Below are 18,470 nucleotides of genomic sequence, written 5' to 3'. Positions count from 1 at the left end.
ACAGAGTTTCAGGGAGAGCATAAGGAAACAATTGACAGGAATGGGGGAAAGAAATACAGTAGAAGAAGAATGGGTAGCTCTGAGAGATGAAATAATGAAGGTAGCAGAGGATCAAGTAGGTAAAAAGATGAGGGCTAGTAGAAATCCTTGGGTAACAGAAGAAATATCAAATTTAATTGATGAAAGGAGAAAATACAAAAATGCAGTAAGTGAAGCAGGCAAAAAGGAATACAAACATCTCAAAAATGCGATCGACAGGAAGTGCAAAATGGCTAAGCAGGAATGGCTAGAGGACAAATGTAAGGATGTGGAGGCTTATCTCACTAGGGGTAAGATAGATACTGCCTACAGGAAAATTAAAGAGACCTTTGGAGAAAAGAGAACCACTTGCATGAATATCAAGAGCTCAGATGGAAACCCAGTTCTAAGCAAAGAAGGGAAAGCAGAAAGGTGGAAGGAGTATATAGAGGGTCTATACAAGGGCAATGTACTTGAGGACAATATTATGGAAATGCAAGAGGATGTAGATGAAGATGAAATGGGAGATATGATACTGTGTGAAGAGTTTGACAGAGCAATGAAAGACCTGAGTAGAAACAAGGCCCCGGGAGTAGACAACATTCCATTAGAACTACTGATGGCTTTGGGAGAGCCAGTCCTGACAAAACTCTACCATCTGGTGAGCAAGATGTATGAGACAGGCAAAATTCCCTCAGACTTCAAGAAGAATATAGTAATTCCAATCCCAAAGAAAGCAGTTGTTGACAGATTTGAAACTTACCGAACTATCAGTTTAATAAGTCACAGCTGCAAAATACTAACGCAAATTCTTTACAGATGAATGGAAAAACTGGTAGAAGCCGACCTCAGGGAAGATCAGTTTGGATTCCTGCTCCATTGCATTCATTTAATTGACAGGGTATTTCAAATCAAAAATTCATTATGGTATGTCTAAAATTGCTTATCCCATTGCTCCCTCTGCAAGGCTGTTACAATGAAGGTGTGCACGAGCCACTTGTTCTGCCTTCCATCAGACAGCAAGAAAAGATCTGTAAACTGCAAATCCACTGACACTGTATTGATCAATAATGGCAAAACTTTTCATAATGCAAGACACAGTTCATGTGCAAATAATAAACAGTTACTAAAGCACCACAAATTAACTTTAATACAAGCAGTCTGGCTCCTTTTGTGATGCAGCAGATGATTATAGTTGCCCATCAATGCTGACATCATTAAAAGATAACAGACCATATCCTTTTAAAGGTAACCAGCACAGCATTTACCTTCACATATTTAAGGCAGTGAGAACCAGGATAGAGTGGAGATTTGAATCCAATCCTTTGGGATGTGCCAGATTTCACCATTTGGCCATGTCAGGTACCAGAATGAATGTGCATGGATTTACCTTTACAACTGGCTAAATTCTGCAATCATCCTAGTATCTCTTTTTCTGCTTTTAAGTATTTTATTTCTTCTCTCTGTCAGAAATTTCTATGGCTAAATATGTTTCTTTGCTTCTACTTTTATATGTCATTATTTTTCCAGTTGCTTCTCACTGTAGATCATTACCCTCTCATAATATTTCATTGTTACAAAAGTTAGAGGAGTTTCAAGTTAGGCACTTTCTAGCTCCTCTGCCTTTTCAAATTCTTCAGATCTCCATCCTCTCATTTCAGAATTATGCTTCCACAGTTTTCTCCACAATGCTTTGTCACTATAATATCATTATAGGTCAAGCTGCTCCAGTGATTCCCCACACAGCAAGGGCATCCACGCCCATCCATCATTGCACCCATGGGCACACGCAGATAGTGTAAGCTATCCACCAAATGGCCCTATTGCACACATTTGTGCACGTGAGAGCTGCTCGACAACCCCCACCTGCACACACTCAAGCAGTTGAGTACAATCAGGTAACTGTGGCCTGGCTACGAGACACCCACACATCAGCCATTTGTCCACCCCTCCCTACCCAGCTGTACCCCAGCTAGGAACCCAAGTGTAAACAGTGTCTTGTAGACCATAGTTACTCCTCTCGACAACTCAAAAAGTATGTTTTAATATATCATGGCAGGATACAATTATAAAATTTCAAACTTGAACGTAATTTTCCATTTACTTCTCCCTGCAGACTGAAAAAAGAAAATATTTCCATGATATGCTGTTGCTGTTGATTATGGATTTAAAGAGACTAAACATCTAAAGTCACCAGTTTCCCACCAAGGCAAGCAATTCCCAATTCCATGCAGTTCCCACTACTACTATTATTTTTACTTCTAGATTTCATATACACATCTTTGACTTAATTAGCAGCATCGATTAGAAACAAGCTGCACCATACCTCAATTTTTATGAAGTACTTCTCATTAGTCCCTTCTGTGAAGCACCTCACCCAATGATCGAAGTCGAACTGGGCAACAGTCATTTTGGATTTAGTTTTCAACAGGTATTTATGCAGCTCCTCAATATTACGTAACCTGCGCTTGCAGGGAGTTCTGTAGTACACAGAGACATAATCTGAATGTTTCACCTTCTCCCTGTATGAAAGAAACAACAGTGATAATTTCCCTGGAAAAACTACAAGGAGAACGTAAATCTCAATTTGGAAGTTCTGAACTAAAATGTCTCATAGAATCAAGTGTTTGTTTCATAGTATACAAGAGAGAGAGAGAGAGAGAGGGGAGGGGGGAGAGAGAGAGAGAGAGAGAGAGAGAGAGAGAGAGAGAGAGAGAGAGAGAGAGAGAGAGAGAGAGAGAGATAAATGTGAAAAATAATATGCAAAAAGACTTCTACCTATTCCTACAATTATAAACAAATAGTTCAGAAAACATTCAGTTGCCACTTTATGAAACTTTCAGTGGAATGGTTCAGTAATGCAGTTCACAAACATTTACCAAATGAAGAATGACTAACTTCTTGAAATGTCTTTCACTGAAATATTAGCCGAAGACAGACTTACTGGAAAATATTAATGATGCAACCTATTAGCTCATCCTATCAACTAATTCATCATTTGGATTTGCAGCTCCTTCTGTTTACCATGTTTGCAGTTAAAATTGTGGGAGGTAAGGTCCGCCAGTTGTGCAAACCACTGTTTTTTCCATGTTCTCAAACATGTTTCAGCACCTCTGTGCCATCATCAGTGGGTTTCTGTTTCATTTAATCTTTCACTTGGTTTGCATGGTTTTTCAGGACCACTTGTGTATTATTTATTACAGGTAGCTTGTCCTGTAATTACCATGTGTTTCGGTGAAGAGCAAAGTGCTTTTATGACCACACTTGTGAAAATATGTGTTGTATTTATGTGTGCTTCACAACTCATCAGGATGCTGAGAGAAAAGGGCTTGCCACACAAAAACGTGACTAACTACCTGTAATAAATAATACAGAAGTGGTACTGAAAAACCATGCAAACCGAGTGTAAAGATTAAATAAAATAGAAACCCACTGATGATGGCACAGAGATGCTGAAACATGTTTGGGAACTTGAAAAAAACTGTGTTTTGCATAACTGGTGTGCCTTTCATCCAGCAATACTATGAACTAATGTTAAACAGTCTCAGACTTGCTATATCTCACAAGCAAAGGAATAGGAGAAATGCAGCAAATCTGCTCCCCACCCCCTGCCTGCAACCCTACCTCCTCTTCAGCTCTTTCCATTTACTAGCTTCTAAGGTCATACAATTATTTTTATCTCACTTCTTACTTTCCTTTTCCCTAAGCTGTAAATCAGAGCAAATGATTTATCTCAATTAAAAGAAAGTAAACCTGTCTTTGATCCAAAGGCTATTGATCTTTTATACAAGAAAAAGGGGAAGGGGCAAGAGGAGAAACCACAGTTATTACTGACCTCGTCCAGCCTTGTAACATTGGTTCTGAAAGATGACTGAGGAGGTTCCGAAATCTGGCACAATCTTTTCCAGTACTTGCAACCAGACATGAAGGCTGACACTTGTGCATTTTATAGGTAACCTGAGAACAGCATGGGTAAAATATCTGTAAATGTAAAAAATAGAATTGATAAGCATTATATTTATGCATTAAAATGTCATTTAGAGTCAAGAAGGTGAGAGGACTGGCATAACTGTTAAAATTATGTCTGAAAATATACACTGAGAACCAACATTAAATGGCATAATTTACTTATTTTTATAATATTGTGATAATTACTTCTTAAGTTTTATTGTTACAAAAACCAATCTTCAGAAAAAAATTTTCCTTCAAAGAGGAATAAAAAAGTTACTACAATAGTAAGTAGGTTGGCATTATTACAACTCTACATTCTCAAGTCAATTAATTATTTCTTTTATGATTTAAAAACATGTAACATTTTGTTTTGACAATATTATGAAAAGGATATATTATTACTCACCATATAGTGGTGATATTGAGTTTCAGATAGGTACATCAAAAAGACTATCAAACAAGTAAGCCTTCAACCAAAAAGGCCTTCTCCAAATTACACACACACACACACACACACACACACACACACACACGACGACCACTGTCTCTGGCTGCCGAGGTAACGGGATACCAACTGGTGATGGCCCAGTTCGATAGCAGCTTCAATATTACTCACTTCAATATCACCTTCGACGACGGCCACTTGGATAACAGATTCTAGATTAGCCACTTCAATAGCTATTCAGAACAGACTTTTCTCAGTTAGTGATCAGCAGTCACTACAAAGATTATTTTGTATGTTACCCTTTGCTTGCGGCACATCTGTGTAGCTGCCGAAATTAAGTATTGTTTTGATTAATTGTAATAAAACTCATTAATACAAGTTGTTTGATTTTTTGTCTAGTGAACTGAGTACACAGGCTTCCTAGACACAAAAGATTGATGCCGAGGATGGACAAATAACATCATGAGGTGAATAAATACCAGAGTGACAATCTGTTACCAGAATCAGCTGCCACAGATTTTGTTTCGTCGTGGCCCCCCCCCCCCCCCCCTTTTTTTTTCTTTTTTTTTTTTTCTTTTTTCTTTTGCTGGTGAATTGATTCTGGCTTGTCGTTTCTTTGCATGGTGTGTTTAAATGATTTAATAGTATCTTATTGTGTCTTTTCCATTCACTATTTTCAGGTGAGGATTGCAGAAATTTCCTTTGCTTGAGTGCTTCTTTTTATTGCTTGAATTTTCTGTTTATTGCATTAGCCTCTTTCAAAATGAGCAACCCACCTCTCCCAACCCTGCTCAGGCACTTGAGTGGCAAGTGACAGATGCAACACAGATGTTTCAGTTTCAGACGCAGCAGATTGCAACTCTTCTAAATACGGTACAGCAATTATTGGCGAACCAAACAACTAACGCAGCCTAACATGCAACAGCTCTAGCTCTGAGTGCCATATCACCTTTTTGCCAGTGTAACGAAAAAGAAGAGGAATGGCTTGAGTGGTTGCAACAGTATGAAGCTCACATCATTGCTCACCAAGCATCAGGTACTGTGAAACAACATTACTTTTTGGCAATGGTAGAAAGTGCAGTTTTTCACCTCATTCTGAAGTTGTTCCCTAACACCACTCCGAGTGAACTTCCTTACGATTAGTTCTCTAACTAACTATTATGACCAGCTAGGTACCATTTATTTCATTGCAAGAAAAGGTCAGAACAAAACTTATCGTGAATGGGTAATAGATTTGCAGGGTATGACGCGCAAATGCAAATTCAAATGTGCTTGTGGTTTTTTTATATTCAGATGTTATATTGAGAGATGTGATCATGTACAATGTAATTAATATCACACTTGGAGAATAGATTTTGAAACTGCAGATCCATCATTTCAGCACATAGTGAAAATTCTCGATCAGTATGATTCAGTGCCATAGCAGCCAATAAATTTGAGCAGCCACCAATTTCTCAGGTTGAGTTGTCCCTTGCTCATAACCGGCTCAGTAGGCAGCTGCATAAACAGTTCTCTGAACAGGTGGCTACATCAGTGAATACAATTAAGTCATGTCCTTGGTGCTATTCATGGCACAAATGTGAAGACTGCCTGTCCAGATGAGCACAGTGTTACGTTTGTGACAAGAAAGGTCACATCCAATCCTAATGTTTCCAACACAACAAACATAAGAATTCTGCCCACTCACAAAAATCTAGTCACAAGGCCCATGCAATCACTGCAGAATGTTCAAAGCCTGCTGCAGGCATTAGCAAAACTAGCAAGCAAACAGTTTCTTCATGCTACGCCAGTCTAACAAACATTTTGTTCAGATGCATATTAGTGGAAAATGTATGAAATTTCAGTTGGACACTGGTGCCCCTGTTACAATGCTGGATCGCAACACATATGAATGGTTAGGATTCCCACATCTGTCTAGAACTAGCATGCACCTGACAGCTTATAGTGGACATGACATTCCTGTTCTCAGAAAATGTACTTTGCTTACCAAGTATCACTTGCATACACGAACTGTGACTTTCACTGTGCTACAATCACATGATTGTGAGAAGTTATTTGGCCTTGATTTGTTTGGCTTTCAATTTCAGGACAATGTGTTCTCAGTGACTGCACTCAATGCCAAAGTCAGTGTAGCTAGCTTGCTGAAAGCATTCCCTGAACCCTTTTTTCAAGGTTTAGGCAAGGCTAATAATTTTATTGTACATATTGCTAAGAAAGTCAATGCTCAGCTGAAATTTTGCTGGGCCAGAACTGTTCCCACTGCATTTTGAGACAAAGTGGCTGCTGAACTGAAAGAGTTGCAAGATAGTGGAGCTATTGCACCAAATACAAGCTAGTCAATGGGCAAGTCCACTGCTTTTGCTCCTCAAACCTTCAGGTCACATTTGCCTTTGTGTACAGTCAACCCACAAAATGTGATTGATACTTATCCATTGCCATGCCCATAGGATCTCACAGACAGATTACGTGCTGATCGCTACTTTTCAAAAATTGATTTGCGGGATGCAAACCTTCAAATACCACTAGATGAAGAATCTCAAACTGTGTGTGTTGCGAATACTCATTTGGGCTAGTTTAAATATTTGTGTTTGCCTTTTGGCAGAGCTTCTTCACCGATGATTTTCCAATGGTATTTGGAACAGCTGACTGCTCAAGTACCAAACTGCTCCAACTGTTTGGACGATATTGTCATAGCAAGTCATGCACCTGAAGAACATATTGCAAATATGCGTGCTTTGTTTCATGTGTTATCTGATGCAGGACTGGGCAAGTGTGATTTTTCTAGACCTGAGTTGCAGTGTCTTGGTCATGTCAGAAACAGACAAGGTGTACATCCTCTTCAGTCAAATTTGTGAACCATACGTGCCCTGCCAGTTTCTAGCAATGTCACAGAATTGCAGTCAGTCTTAGGAAAAATGAACTATTATATTCAGTTCGCACCAAATGCTGCACAAATTGCAGCTCCATTGCATGGGTTGTGTTGCAAGAATGTCCCCTTTCTTTGGACAGATGAGTGCCAAGTAGCTTATCAAAAACTTAAAGATGCATTGCTCAGTGCTGTATGTTTGGTTCACTTTGATCTTGACAAAACCGTTGTGTTCCAAGCTGAGGATTCCTCTTATGAAATCAGTGCAATGCTTTTGCACAGATCTGGTGATAAAGACAGCCCTATTGCTTTTGCATCAAATGTGTTGTCCAAAGATTGGAGTAACTATTCACAAATACAGAAGGCAGCATTGGCTATTGTGTATGGTGGCATCAAATTCCAGCAGAAAATTCTATTTACTAACAGATCACTGCAGTCCTTTTTTCATCCATTGAAGCCGGTCCCTGTTTGAACAGTCCAAAAATTGCAAAGATGGGCTTTGTTGTTGTCTCAATACCAGTAGGAGATTTGAGTATTGTCCGACAGCTCAACATGGTAATGCAGACGTACTGTCATGTCTTCAGATTGGCCCCGATACAGTCTTTGATACTTCTGCTGCATCTTGTTGTCACATTGATGCTCTGGACTCTGAATTGCTTCAATCCTTTCCTCTGAACTATAGGAAAAGTGCAGAGGCCATGGAAGCTGATTTAGATTTGAACATTTTGCTAAAATACATTCACACATCTTGGCCTGCAAGTGCGATTTTTGTTCAATATGACACTGGACAGTCACATGTGTTGATCCCCAAAGCTTTGCAAAAATAAGTGTTGCAGTTACTTCACCTATGACACTGCAAGATTGTTTGTATGAAACAGCTAGTGCATCGACATATAGATGATGTCACAGTGTCACGCATGTGCAGAAGATCAGTCCGCTCTGCCACAAAAATTCTCTGCTTGGCTTAAGTCACAATCACCATGCAACGTGTTCACACAGACTCTGTGGGACATTTTTTGGAACACTCGTTGGTTGATTGTGGTAGACTCTTATAGCAAGTTTCCTTTTGATGTGCCAATGAACTCAACATCACGTAGCACGGTTCAGGTGTTGTCTTCTATTTTTGGCCTCTAAGGTTTGCCTGAAGTCACAGTGTTGGACAACAGCGCTCAGTTCATGTCAAATGAATTTGAAACATTCTTGAATGCAATTGCTTACAGCATCTAAGTAGTGCACCATTACATCTAAAATCCAATGGCAAAGCAGATGTTTTGTCAAAACCTTCAAGGAGTAGAAGGCCAAAATTTGCACAGCACACAACTGTTTCTCACCTCCTATCGTTTGCATCCATGAGATGGACCATCGTCAGCAGAATTGCTTCACGGCCGCCACCATCAGACACTGCTCCACCCTCCTCAGCATCTGGCACTGATGTATCACTTTGCGCCACAATATTGTGTGTTTCAGGGTTTTTAGCGGCAGCAGATGGTGGGCGCAAGGTGAGATCCTTTGTTGACTTGGCGCATGCACATATCTGATTTCAGGCCCAGACATGTATTATGCAGATTCTTTTCTCACTTCATTGTTATGTGATAGTTTTCTTTTTGCTGACTTCTAAAGTCTCCTATTTGTAATAGTCCTAAGTAATAGTAAGTGGGGACATTGCAAGTGACTGCCCCCAATACGAATTTTTATATGAAATGTTAATATATCATGTTTTTTGTGTGGGTTTATAATATCTTTGTAATCAATAAGTTTTTGAGCATATAAAACTCTGCATGCCTTCAGTGCAAATGCACTATTGTAAGTAGTCATTTATGATCTCACAGAGTGTGGAAATTGTTGTGATGCGAACATGGCACATACACTCGAAAATTAATGCTTTTATGAAGTCTGTGTTGTTAATGCTATTTGTGGTGCATAATTTTGTGTTAACACAAGGTGAACAACAAATAATTTGAGCTGAAATTTAAAGTTTGTGCTTGATTATTCAAAGTTTTGGGGAGTGCACTGTGAAGGACAAGCAGTGGAATAATATTTTAATGGCAATAAGATACCTAGCATATAAACAGGCTACTTTACAAATGAAAGTTGACATTAATGAGAAATTAACTACTGATCATTGATCTTGGGAGCCAAGATCTGGCAGGAGAGGTAGGAGGAGCCTCTCAGGTAATTATCAAGCGAGATCTGCCTCAAACCATGATGAAGATGGTATCATGGCAGCTAGCTCCAAATGTGGAAAAATGTAGTTTAATGCTGATGAGTAGGACAAACAAACCTGTAATGTTCTAGTAGACTATTACTAGTGTCCTGCTTGATACAGTCAAGTCATTTAAATATCTGGGTGTAATGTTGCAAAGCAATATGAAATGGAATGAGCATGTGAGAACTGTGGTAGGGAAGGTGAATGGTCAACTTCAATTTATTGGGAGAACGTTAGGAAAGAGAGGTTGACTTGTAAAGAAGACCACACACAGGATGCTGCTGTGGCATATTCTTGAGTACTGCTCAAGTGTTTGGGATCTGTACCAGTTCAGTTGGTGGAAGACATCAAAGCAATTCAAGTGTAGCCTGCTAGATTTGTTACCAGCAGGTTTGAACAACATGTTAACTGTAACAGAAATGCTTTGGGAACTCAAGTAGGAGTCCCTGTAGGGGAAAGCAATGTTCTTTTTGAGAAAAAATATTGAGAAAATTTAGAGAACCAGCATTTGAAACTGACTCTTGAACAATTCCACTGCCGCCAATGTACATTTCACGTAAGGACCATGGAGATAAAATACTGTATGAGAAATTAGAGCTTATGTGGAAGCATAAGACAGTCATTTTTCCCTTACTCTATTTACAAGTGGAACATGAAACCAAATGACTAGTAGTGGTACAGGGTATCCCCCGTCACACACTGTACAGTGACTTGTGGAGTATCTGTGTGGATATGGATGTGGATGTAGAATGTGGAATGCTATTGAAAGTGACAAAACTGCATGAAGAAAATACCAGATGAGGAAGAATGAGATAGATATATAAGTTCTACTTGAGAAATGATGGGAAGGAAATGGGGATTTCTACAGCACCGAGTTTACAGTAATTTGTTGTGGTGGTGAGAAGAGAGCAAAGCATGCAGTGGCAGTTGTAATAAGAAGAAAATCATCAAATAATATTTGCAGAACTTAGTATGTCAGCAAATAATTAATTATGGCAGAAAAAATAGTACATCTGTGGACTTGGTAATAATTCATACATATTTCCCAACATTGTCTCATAACTCAGATGAAATTGAGACTATGTATACTGAAGAATCATCAAAACTGACTAAATAAAAAGATAATGTTGCAATAATGTGTGATTTTAATGCCACAGTAGGTCCCATATAGGCAATAAGACAGTAGGAAATTTTGCGATGTATTTTTGCATTTCCAAAAGGGTTCAGTCATACTGATATCTTGGGTTTGTAAGTTAATAAATTACTTTATTAACATATATGAAGAGGAAACATCACACATTTCATGTTCCCTTGCTATTTATTCCATAAGTCTCTTTTAAGCATGGATGGAGAGACAAGTCTATTTGTAATACTCAAGAAGTAAATCTCAGTAAGTCATTCAACAGGATGTTCAGTCTGCTATGGTCAAAGAAAAATAATTGGCAATATAGTTTCACCAAAATCAACAGATATTCACCTACGGAATGTAACAAGATTTCTTGGTCTACTTAACTACACTTTCCTATATTACAAAAATTTATTTTTAAGGATCTTTGCCAATTTCAGGTGCATGGTTAGTTGCAAGTGGTATCTTAACCCATGAAGTTTTTATGGATGCACTTCCACATGTGATCAATTTGATGTCCATAGAATGTCCAAGTAATACTCAATTTCTCTCAATGTCTTTGCCAGTCTCTCCTCTGTCACTACCTCCATAGCCTCTCCTATTCATTCTGCAAGAGCTGGCACATCAGAAACTGGCAAACTGAACAACTTATCCTTAATATAATTCTGCATACAGGTGAGTGTGTTGTCCAAAATGTTGGACTGTCTCTATTGAGCGATCTGTGTGGGAAGGTTTCACATGACAATTGGCAAACAAATAAACCAAAGTGTGGCAGTGCATCATATTACTGAAACACTGTCCATGGCTGGAAGTCTAAGGTGATATTACTTTACTGGTGTACATTAACAGGGACAGTAGAACACAAAGAACAACAAGCACTCCAGCAGTGACAGCATTGCTCTGGCTCATGCTAACTAGTACCACCACATGGCAGTGCAGCTCAATCACTGCTTGATTACTGTTTAATCTTCATGTTACATGTAAGAATAAAACTGGCCCAGAAAGTGCATGTATGTGCACATGCTCATGCATGCACATACATGTACACACGCACACATGAAAAACAAACAATGTCAACAGTTATGATTAACTGTCAAATAATCTCAAAGTTTATTCCTGTTATTACTAAATACAATAATATTTATTTCACCCTAACTTAACTAAATTATTATTTTCAAATGTAGAATCATACTAACAATATCGGATTTTGGGTCTGCCTAACATTACTTATCATACACTAAAAATTAAGGAAGACATAAAAAGCCATTTCTCAGATGCTATCAAGCATATGCACAAGAAATTACAAAGTAGCAAAGTCATCCAAAACTTTGCAATTTTATAGGGTTCTTAATCATATACTGCACATTTGTAATTCACACTACTGTGACAGTAAAGTAAATTTTAAAGCACTATAATTTAATTATAGTGAACAACTGGAGTATAATTCATTACACTAGTGTGTAAAGGGATACCGTACTCACCCTTTTAGGAGCTTTTACTACAGATGGTAAATGTGGATACCAGGCTTTTAGCTGAGATGATGTGCTCGTTTGAGCTGAGGAATGATGCACTGGCTCAAATTTATCTATGGCTGCTACATGTTCTGTAATTAATTTTAAGAAACAGATCATATTCAGATGGAAGGAAGTTACTAAATGTTCAAATTTCATTTTCATTAATGCTTATATTATTTCTTGTTGCAGTGTTAGCATTACACTACTAACAAGCAGGGAGGAGCCTCTCCTGTCAACAGAGTATTCTGTGAGTTATCTGTCTCTCTATCTGTCATCTGCCTACCCGTCTACACTCCTACACAAGCTGCGAGTGCTGGCAAAACTACACTTTCAAGCAAGAAAAATTACACCCACATTTTTTACTTTCTTGTACTGCTTTTATAGTGAAATGGAAAATCTGTGTCCAACAGCATTTCTGGGAATTTGCTTTTCTGCACAGGCTGATAGAAAACCAGGTAAAAGTATTACATATGCTTTCCCCTGGTTTTGCTGAATACAGCTATTGCAGCACAGAGGCAAGGCAAGTATGCAAAGATTGTGTTGTAACCAGTCCTGGTGTGTGTCATTCCAAAGCACCAGTGCTTAAAAGGATGGTTTTCACATGCAACAATTCAAGAAACAGGCACACTGGTTCCAGAAGCTTCTTCATAGAAAACACCTGACAGAGTTCAAAGTTGAGCTGACAGATATTAGCCACACTTAAGAGAATCTCATAATTCTTAGAGCAGCCTTGATGATTTGGTGATTGATGAGTACATATATACAATATTTTTAGAAGTGTTATGAACCAACTAGTCATTGAGTAGTGGAAGGACTTTCAAGTCAGGATGTATGGTAGAAAGCTATTGCAAGTGTTATAGGAATCATAGTGTACCATTTAAAGTAACAATTTAGGATAATCAGTGCATTGATATGTACGAAAATAAAATCCTCAGTAATTATCTACACATATATGAAATGAATTTGGCATCGGAAAGGCAATCATTAAGATGGTACACACACACAAAAAAAAATTATTTTAGCTCCAAAAACTCCAGTTAACAGATAACACATGCACGAATAACCTCAAAGAAATGGACATAAGCATGAAGTAAAGTAGCATAAAAAATTTGGAGATATCATTTAAGTTTGAAATGCTGAATAAGTTAAGATGCCTGAAAGTGTGTTGCTTGGTTCATTACAAATGCAAATAGTGGAGATATAAACAATTAATAAAAAATACATTTGTAGCAATAGTTGCAAAATTCATGAAAAAGATTTTCAATGGGAAGAAGTAGTTTGAAAATGTGTAAACGTTCTACTATCTACATCTATATCTTCACTGTACAAACTACCGTGAAGTACATGGCAGAGGGTACATCATGTTCTACTCATTATTATGGTTTTTTCCTATTCCATCCACATACGGAGCACAGGGAGAGCAGTTGTTTAAATCCCTCAATGCATGCAGTAATTAATTTAATCTTGTTCTCATAATCCCTGTGGGATTGCAGCATATTCCTAGAGTAATAATTTCGAGCCAGTTCTTGAAACTCTGTAAGTGGGTTTTCTTTAGTATAGTTTATGTCTGTCTTCAAGAATCTGTTAGTTCAATTTCTTCAGCATTTCTGCCACTCTCTCCCATGGATTAAATGAACCTATGATCATTAATGCTGCCCTTCTCTGTACAGTTCAATAACCCAGTTAGTCCTATCTGGTACAGGTACCACACACTTGAGAAATATTCTAGGACAGATCACACGAGTGATTTGTAAACAATCTCCTCTGTATACTGACTGCATTTCCCCAGTATTCAACCATTAAACTGAATTCAGTCACCTGCTTTACCCACGATTGACCCTATGTGACCATTACATTTCATGTCCCTACTAAGCGTTACAGGCAGTTGCATGAGCTGGCTAATTCCAGCTATGACTCATTGATATGACAGCCATATGATGGAAACCCAGTTTTAAGCAAAGAAGGGAAAGCAGAAAAGTGGAAGGAGTATATAGAGGGTCTATACAGGGGCGATGTTCTTGAGGACAATATTATGGAAATGGAAGAGTAGGTAGATGAAGATGAAAATGGAGATACGATACTACGTGAAGAGTTTGCCAGAGCACTGAAACACCTAAGTCGAAACAAGGCCACAGGAGTAGACAACATTCCATTAGAACTACTGACAGCCTAACAAAACTCAACCATCTGGTGAGCAAGATGTATGAGACAGGCGAAATTCCCTCAGACTTCAAGAAGAATATAGTAATTCCAATCCCAAAGAAAGCAGGTGTTGATAGATGTGAAAATTACCGAACTATTAGTTTAATAAGTAACAGCTGCAAAATACTAATGCGAATTCTTTACAGACGAATGGAAAAACTGGTAGAAGCTGACCTCGGGGAAGATCAGTTTGGATTCCGTAGAAATGTTGGAACACATGAGGCAATACTGACCCTACGGCTTATCTTATAAGAAAGATTAAGGAAAGGCAAACCTATATTTCTAGCATTTGTAGACTTAGAGAAAGCTTTTGACAATGTTGACTGGAATACTCTCTTTCAAATTCTGAAAGTTGCAAGGGTAAAATACAGGGAGCGAAAGGCTATTTACAATTTGTACAGAAACCAGATAGCAGTTATGAGTCGAGGGACATGAAAGGGAAGCAGTGGTTGGGAAGGGAGTCAGACAGGGTTGTGGCCTCTCCCCGATGCTATTCAATCTGTATATTGAGCAAGCAGTAAAGGAAACAAAAGAAAAGTTCGGAGTAGGTATTAAAATCCATGGAGAAGAAATAAAAACTTTGAGGTTTGCCGATGACACTGTAATTCTGTCAGAGACAGCAAAGGACTTGGAAGAGCAGTTGAACGGAATGGACAGCATCTTGAAAGGAGGGTATAAGATGAACATCAACAAAAGCAAAACGAGGATAATCGAATGTAGTCGAATTAAGTCGGGTGATGCTGAGGGAATTAGATTAGGAAATGAGACACTTAAAGTAGTAAACGAGTTTTGCTATTTGGGGAGCAAAACAACTGAAGATGGTTGAAGTAGAGAGGATATAAAATGTAGACTGGCAATGGTAAGGAAAGCATTTCTGAAGAAGAGAAATTTGCTAACATCGAGTATTAATTTAAGTGTCAGGAAGTCATTTCTGAAAGTATTTGTATGGAGTGTAGCCATGTATGGAAGTGAAACTTGGACGATAAATAGTTTAGACAAGAAGAGAATAGAAGCTTTTGAAATATGGTGCTACAGAAGAATGCTGAAGATTAGATGGGTAGATCACATAACTAATGAGGAAGTATTGAATAGAATTGGGGAGAAGAGAAGTTTGTGGCATAACTTGACCAGAAGAAGGGATCGGTTGGTAGGACATGTTCTGAGGCATCAAGGGATCACCAATTTAGCATTGGAGGGCAGCGTGGAGGGTAAAAATCATAGAGGGAGACCAAGAGATGAATACACTAAGCAGATTCAGAAAGATGTAGGCTGCAGTAGGTGCTGGGAGATGAAGAAGCTTGCACAGGATAGAGTAGCATGGAGAGATGCATCAAACCAGTCTCAGGACTGAAGACCACAACAACAACAGGATACTACATTTTTTTTTCTTTTAGTGAAGAACACAATATCACATTTGTGTATATTTAAAACACTAACAGCTTTTACGTAAGACCAGAATTGTTAGGGTATTTGTCTTTGCACCATTTTCAAATCTTATCAAGATCTGATGGAACATTTACACAGCTTCTTTCAGACAGTATTTCATCGCAGATAACTGCACCATCTGCAAAAAAATATGAGGTTACTATTAATATTGTCTGGGTGTTCATTAATACACAACATAAACAGCAAGGATCCCAACATACAGTGTTACTTCTACATCTGTAGATGACTCTCCATTCGAGATAAGTTGCTGCATTGCCCTCTCAGAAAAACCTCAGTCCAATCAAAAATTTTACTTATAAATCATATGATTATACTTCTGATACTACATGTAAATATGGTAATGAGTTGGATATTTTTTGGATTTCAAGACTGTCTTGATCCACAGTTTTCAATATGTCCTGTGAGAAAAGTACATGATCAGTGTTTCCAGAATCTATGTTGTTTCGCATGGAGGATATCTGGTCACTTGATTATATTTGAACTCAGAATATGTTAAGATTCTAGAACAAATTTATGTCAAGGATATCAGGTAGCAATTTTGTGGATCATTTCTACTACATTTCTTGTGGACAGATATGAATTTCTTTCAGTTGCTAGGCACGGGTTTTTGTTCAATGGATCCACAATAGACTGCAGTTAAAAGAGGCGATAACTCAGTCGCTAATTCAGTGTATAATCTGACAGGGCGTCCATTGGGCCCTGGAGCTTTGTTCAGTTTTAATGATTTCAGCTGTTTCTCAATGCCATGAGAGGAACATTTGACAACATAGTTTAATATTTATGTTTTTGTTTTGCTACCCTCAATTTCAGTTCCCATCTCATACACAAGTGGCTGGATGCTAACTTTAGTGCCACTAACAGCCTTCACATATGACCAGAATTTTTTGTGGTTTTGTGAAAGATTATCTGACAGTGTATTCTGCTATGGTAATTATTGAAGGCTTCACAGATTGTTCTCTTGTCAGCTAATCATGTTTCATTCAACAGGTCTCTACCTGTAGTCCTATGCTTTGTTTTACACTTATAATGCAGTAGTCTCTGTTTTTTTTATTTTTTTACAAGTTTGCCCATCGTGGCTGTACCCTATAGTGGGTCCCTCCCATCATGACCTGTTCTCCTGGGTACATACCTATCCAAAGCAGGGTCAACTTGAGCCATAGTTCCTCCACATGATTCTGTCCTGTGGTAAAAGTTTCTGTTCCCTCACTGAGATATGACACTGTTGTTCTTTTATCTAGTTTAGTAAACAAACAAATCTTTCTACTTGTTTTAGTTGTTCTGGTACTTTGATAAACAGTATTGCCACAACTGCCTTGTGGTCACTGTCCCAGTTTTGATGTGGACTCCTCAAAGAAATCAGGTAAATTTGTTGCCATTAGATGTAATATATTCCCCCTCATGAGCACAGTTCCGAATCTGTTCTACATAGTTTACAGAGAAGGCAATTACAGTATGAGGGGGAACTTACACATTAGTGAACTCAGGTTTTCTCTAAAGTTTTCGGTTACATCAGGTGGTGAGTCTCATGATCAACCTAGTCTTGCCTCCAACAACCTTGTTGTTGTTGTGGTCTTCAGTCCACAGATTGGGTTGATGCAGCTCCCCCTGCTACTCTATTCTATGCAAGCTTCTTCACCTCCCGGTACCTACTGCAAACTACATCCTACTGAATTTTCATAGCGTATTTATCTCTTGGTCTCCCTCTACAATTTTTACCCTCCACACTGCCCTCCAATTCTAAATCGGTGATCCCTTGATGCCTCAGAACATGTCCTACCAAGCGATCCTTTCTTTTAGTCAAGTTGTGCCACAAATTTCTCTTCTCCCCAATCCTGTTTAGTACTTCCTCATTAGTTACATGATCTACTCATCTAATCTTCAGCATTCTTCTGTAGCACCACATTTTGAAAGCTTCTATTCTCTTCTTGTCTAAACTATTTAACATCCATGTTTCACTTGCATACATGGCTACACTCCATACAAATACTTTCAGAAAAGATTTCCTGACATTTAAATCTATACTTGATGTTAACAAACGTCTCTTCTTCAGAAATGCTTTCCTTACCATTGCCAGTCTACATTTTATATCCTCTCTACTTCAACCATCTTCAGTTGTTTTGCTTCCCAAATAGCAAAACTGTTTTGCTATTTTAAGTGTCTCATTTCCTAATCTAATTCCTTCAGCATCACCTGATTTAATTCACTTACATTTCATTATACTCCTTTTGCTTTTGTTGATGCTCATCTCATATCCTCCTTTCAAGACACTTTCCATCCCTGCTTAGCCATTTTGCACTTCCTGTTGATCTCATTTTTGAGAGGTTTGCATTCCCTTTCACCAGCTTCATTTACTGCATTTTTATATTTTCTCCTTTCATCAGTTAAATTCAATATCTCTTCTGTTATCCAAGGATTTTTACTAGCCCTCATCTTTTTACCTACTTGATCTTCTGCTGCCTTCACGATTTCATCTCTCAAAGCTACACATTCTTCTTCTACTGTATTTCTTTCCTTATTCTTGTCAACTGTTCCCTAATGCTCTCTCTGAAACCCTCTACAACCTCTGGTTCTTTAGTTTATCTAGGTCCTATCTTCTTAGATCCCCGCCCCCTTTTTGCAGTTTCTTTGGTTTTAATCTACAGTTCATAAACAACAGATTGTGGTCAGAGTCCACATCTGCCCCTGGAAATGTCTTA

The 18,470-nt window shown here is 38.3% G+C and overlaps 1 protein-coding gene across 1 annotated transcript in view; it reads right to left on the bottom strand.

Moving 5' to 3' along the window:
• LOC126108377 (histone-lysine N-methyltransferase eggless-like) overlaps positions 1–18,470 on the bottom strand; it is a 112,698-nt gene that overhangs the window by 79,062 nt on the left and 15,166 nt on the right. Inside the window, exons 6-8 of the mRNA XM_049913590.1 lie at positions 12,094–12,215; positions 3,854–3,999; positions 2,345–2,540 (exon numbers count right to left, since the gene is read on the bottom strand). Coding sequence (XP_049769547.1) covers positions 2,345–2,540; positions 3,854–3,999; positions 12,094–12,215 — 464 coding nt within the window. The remainder of the gene's footprint in view (positions 1–2,344; positions 2,541–3,853; positions 4,000–12,093; positions 12,216–18,470) is intronic.

Source organism: Schistocerca cancellata, chromosome 11 (genome assembly GCF_023864275.1).
Source record: "Schistocerca cancellata isolate TAMUIC-IGC-003103 chromosome 11, iqSchCanc2.1, whole genome shotgun sequence".
Taxonomy (NCBI): domain Eukaryota; kingdom Metazoa; phylum Arthropoda; class Insecta; order Orthoptera; family Acrididae; genus Schistocerca; species Schistocerca cancellata.
The sequence above is the reverse complement of the archived record's forward strand: the minus strand, read 5'-3'. Positions and strand labels throughout refer to the sequence as shown.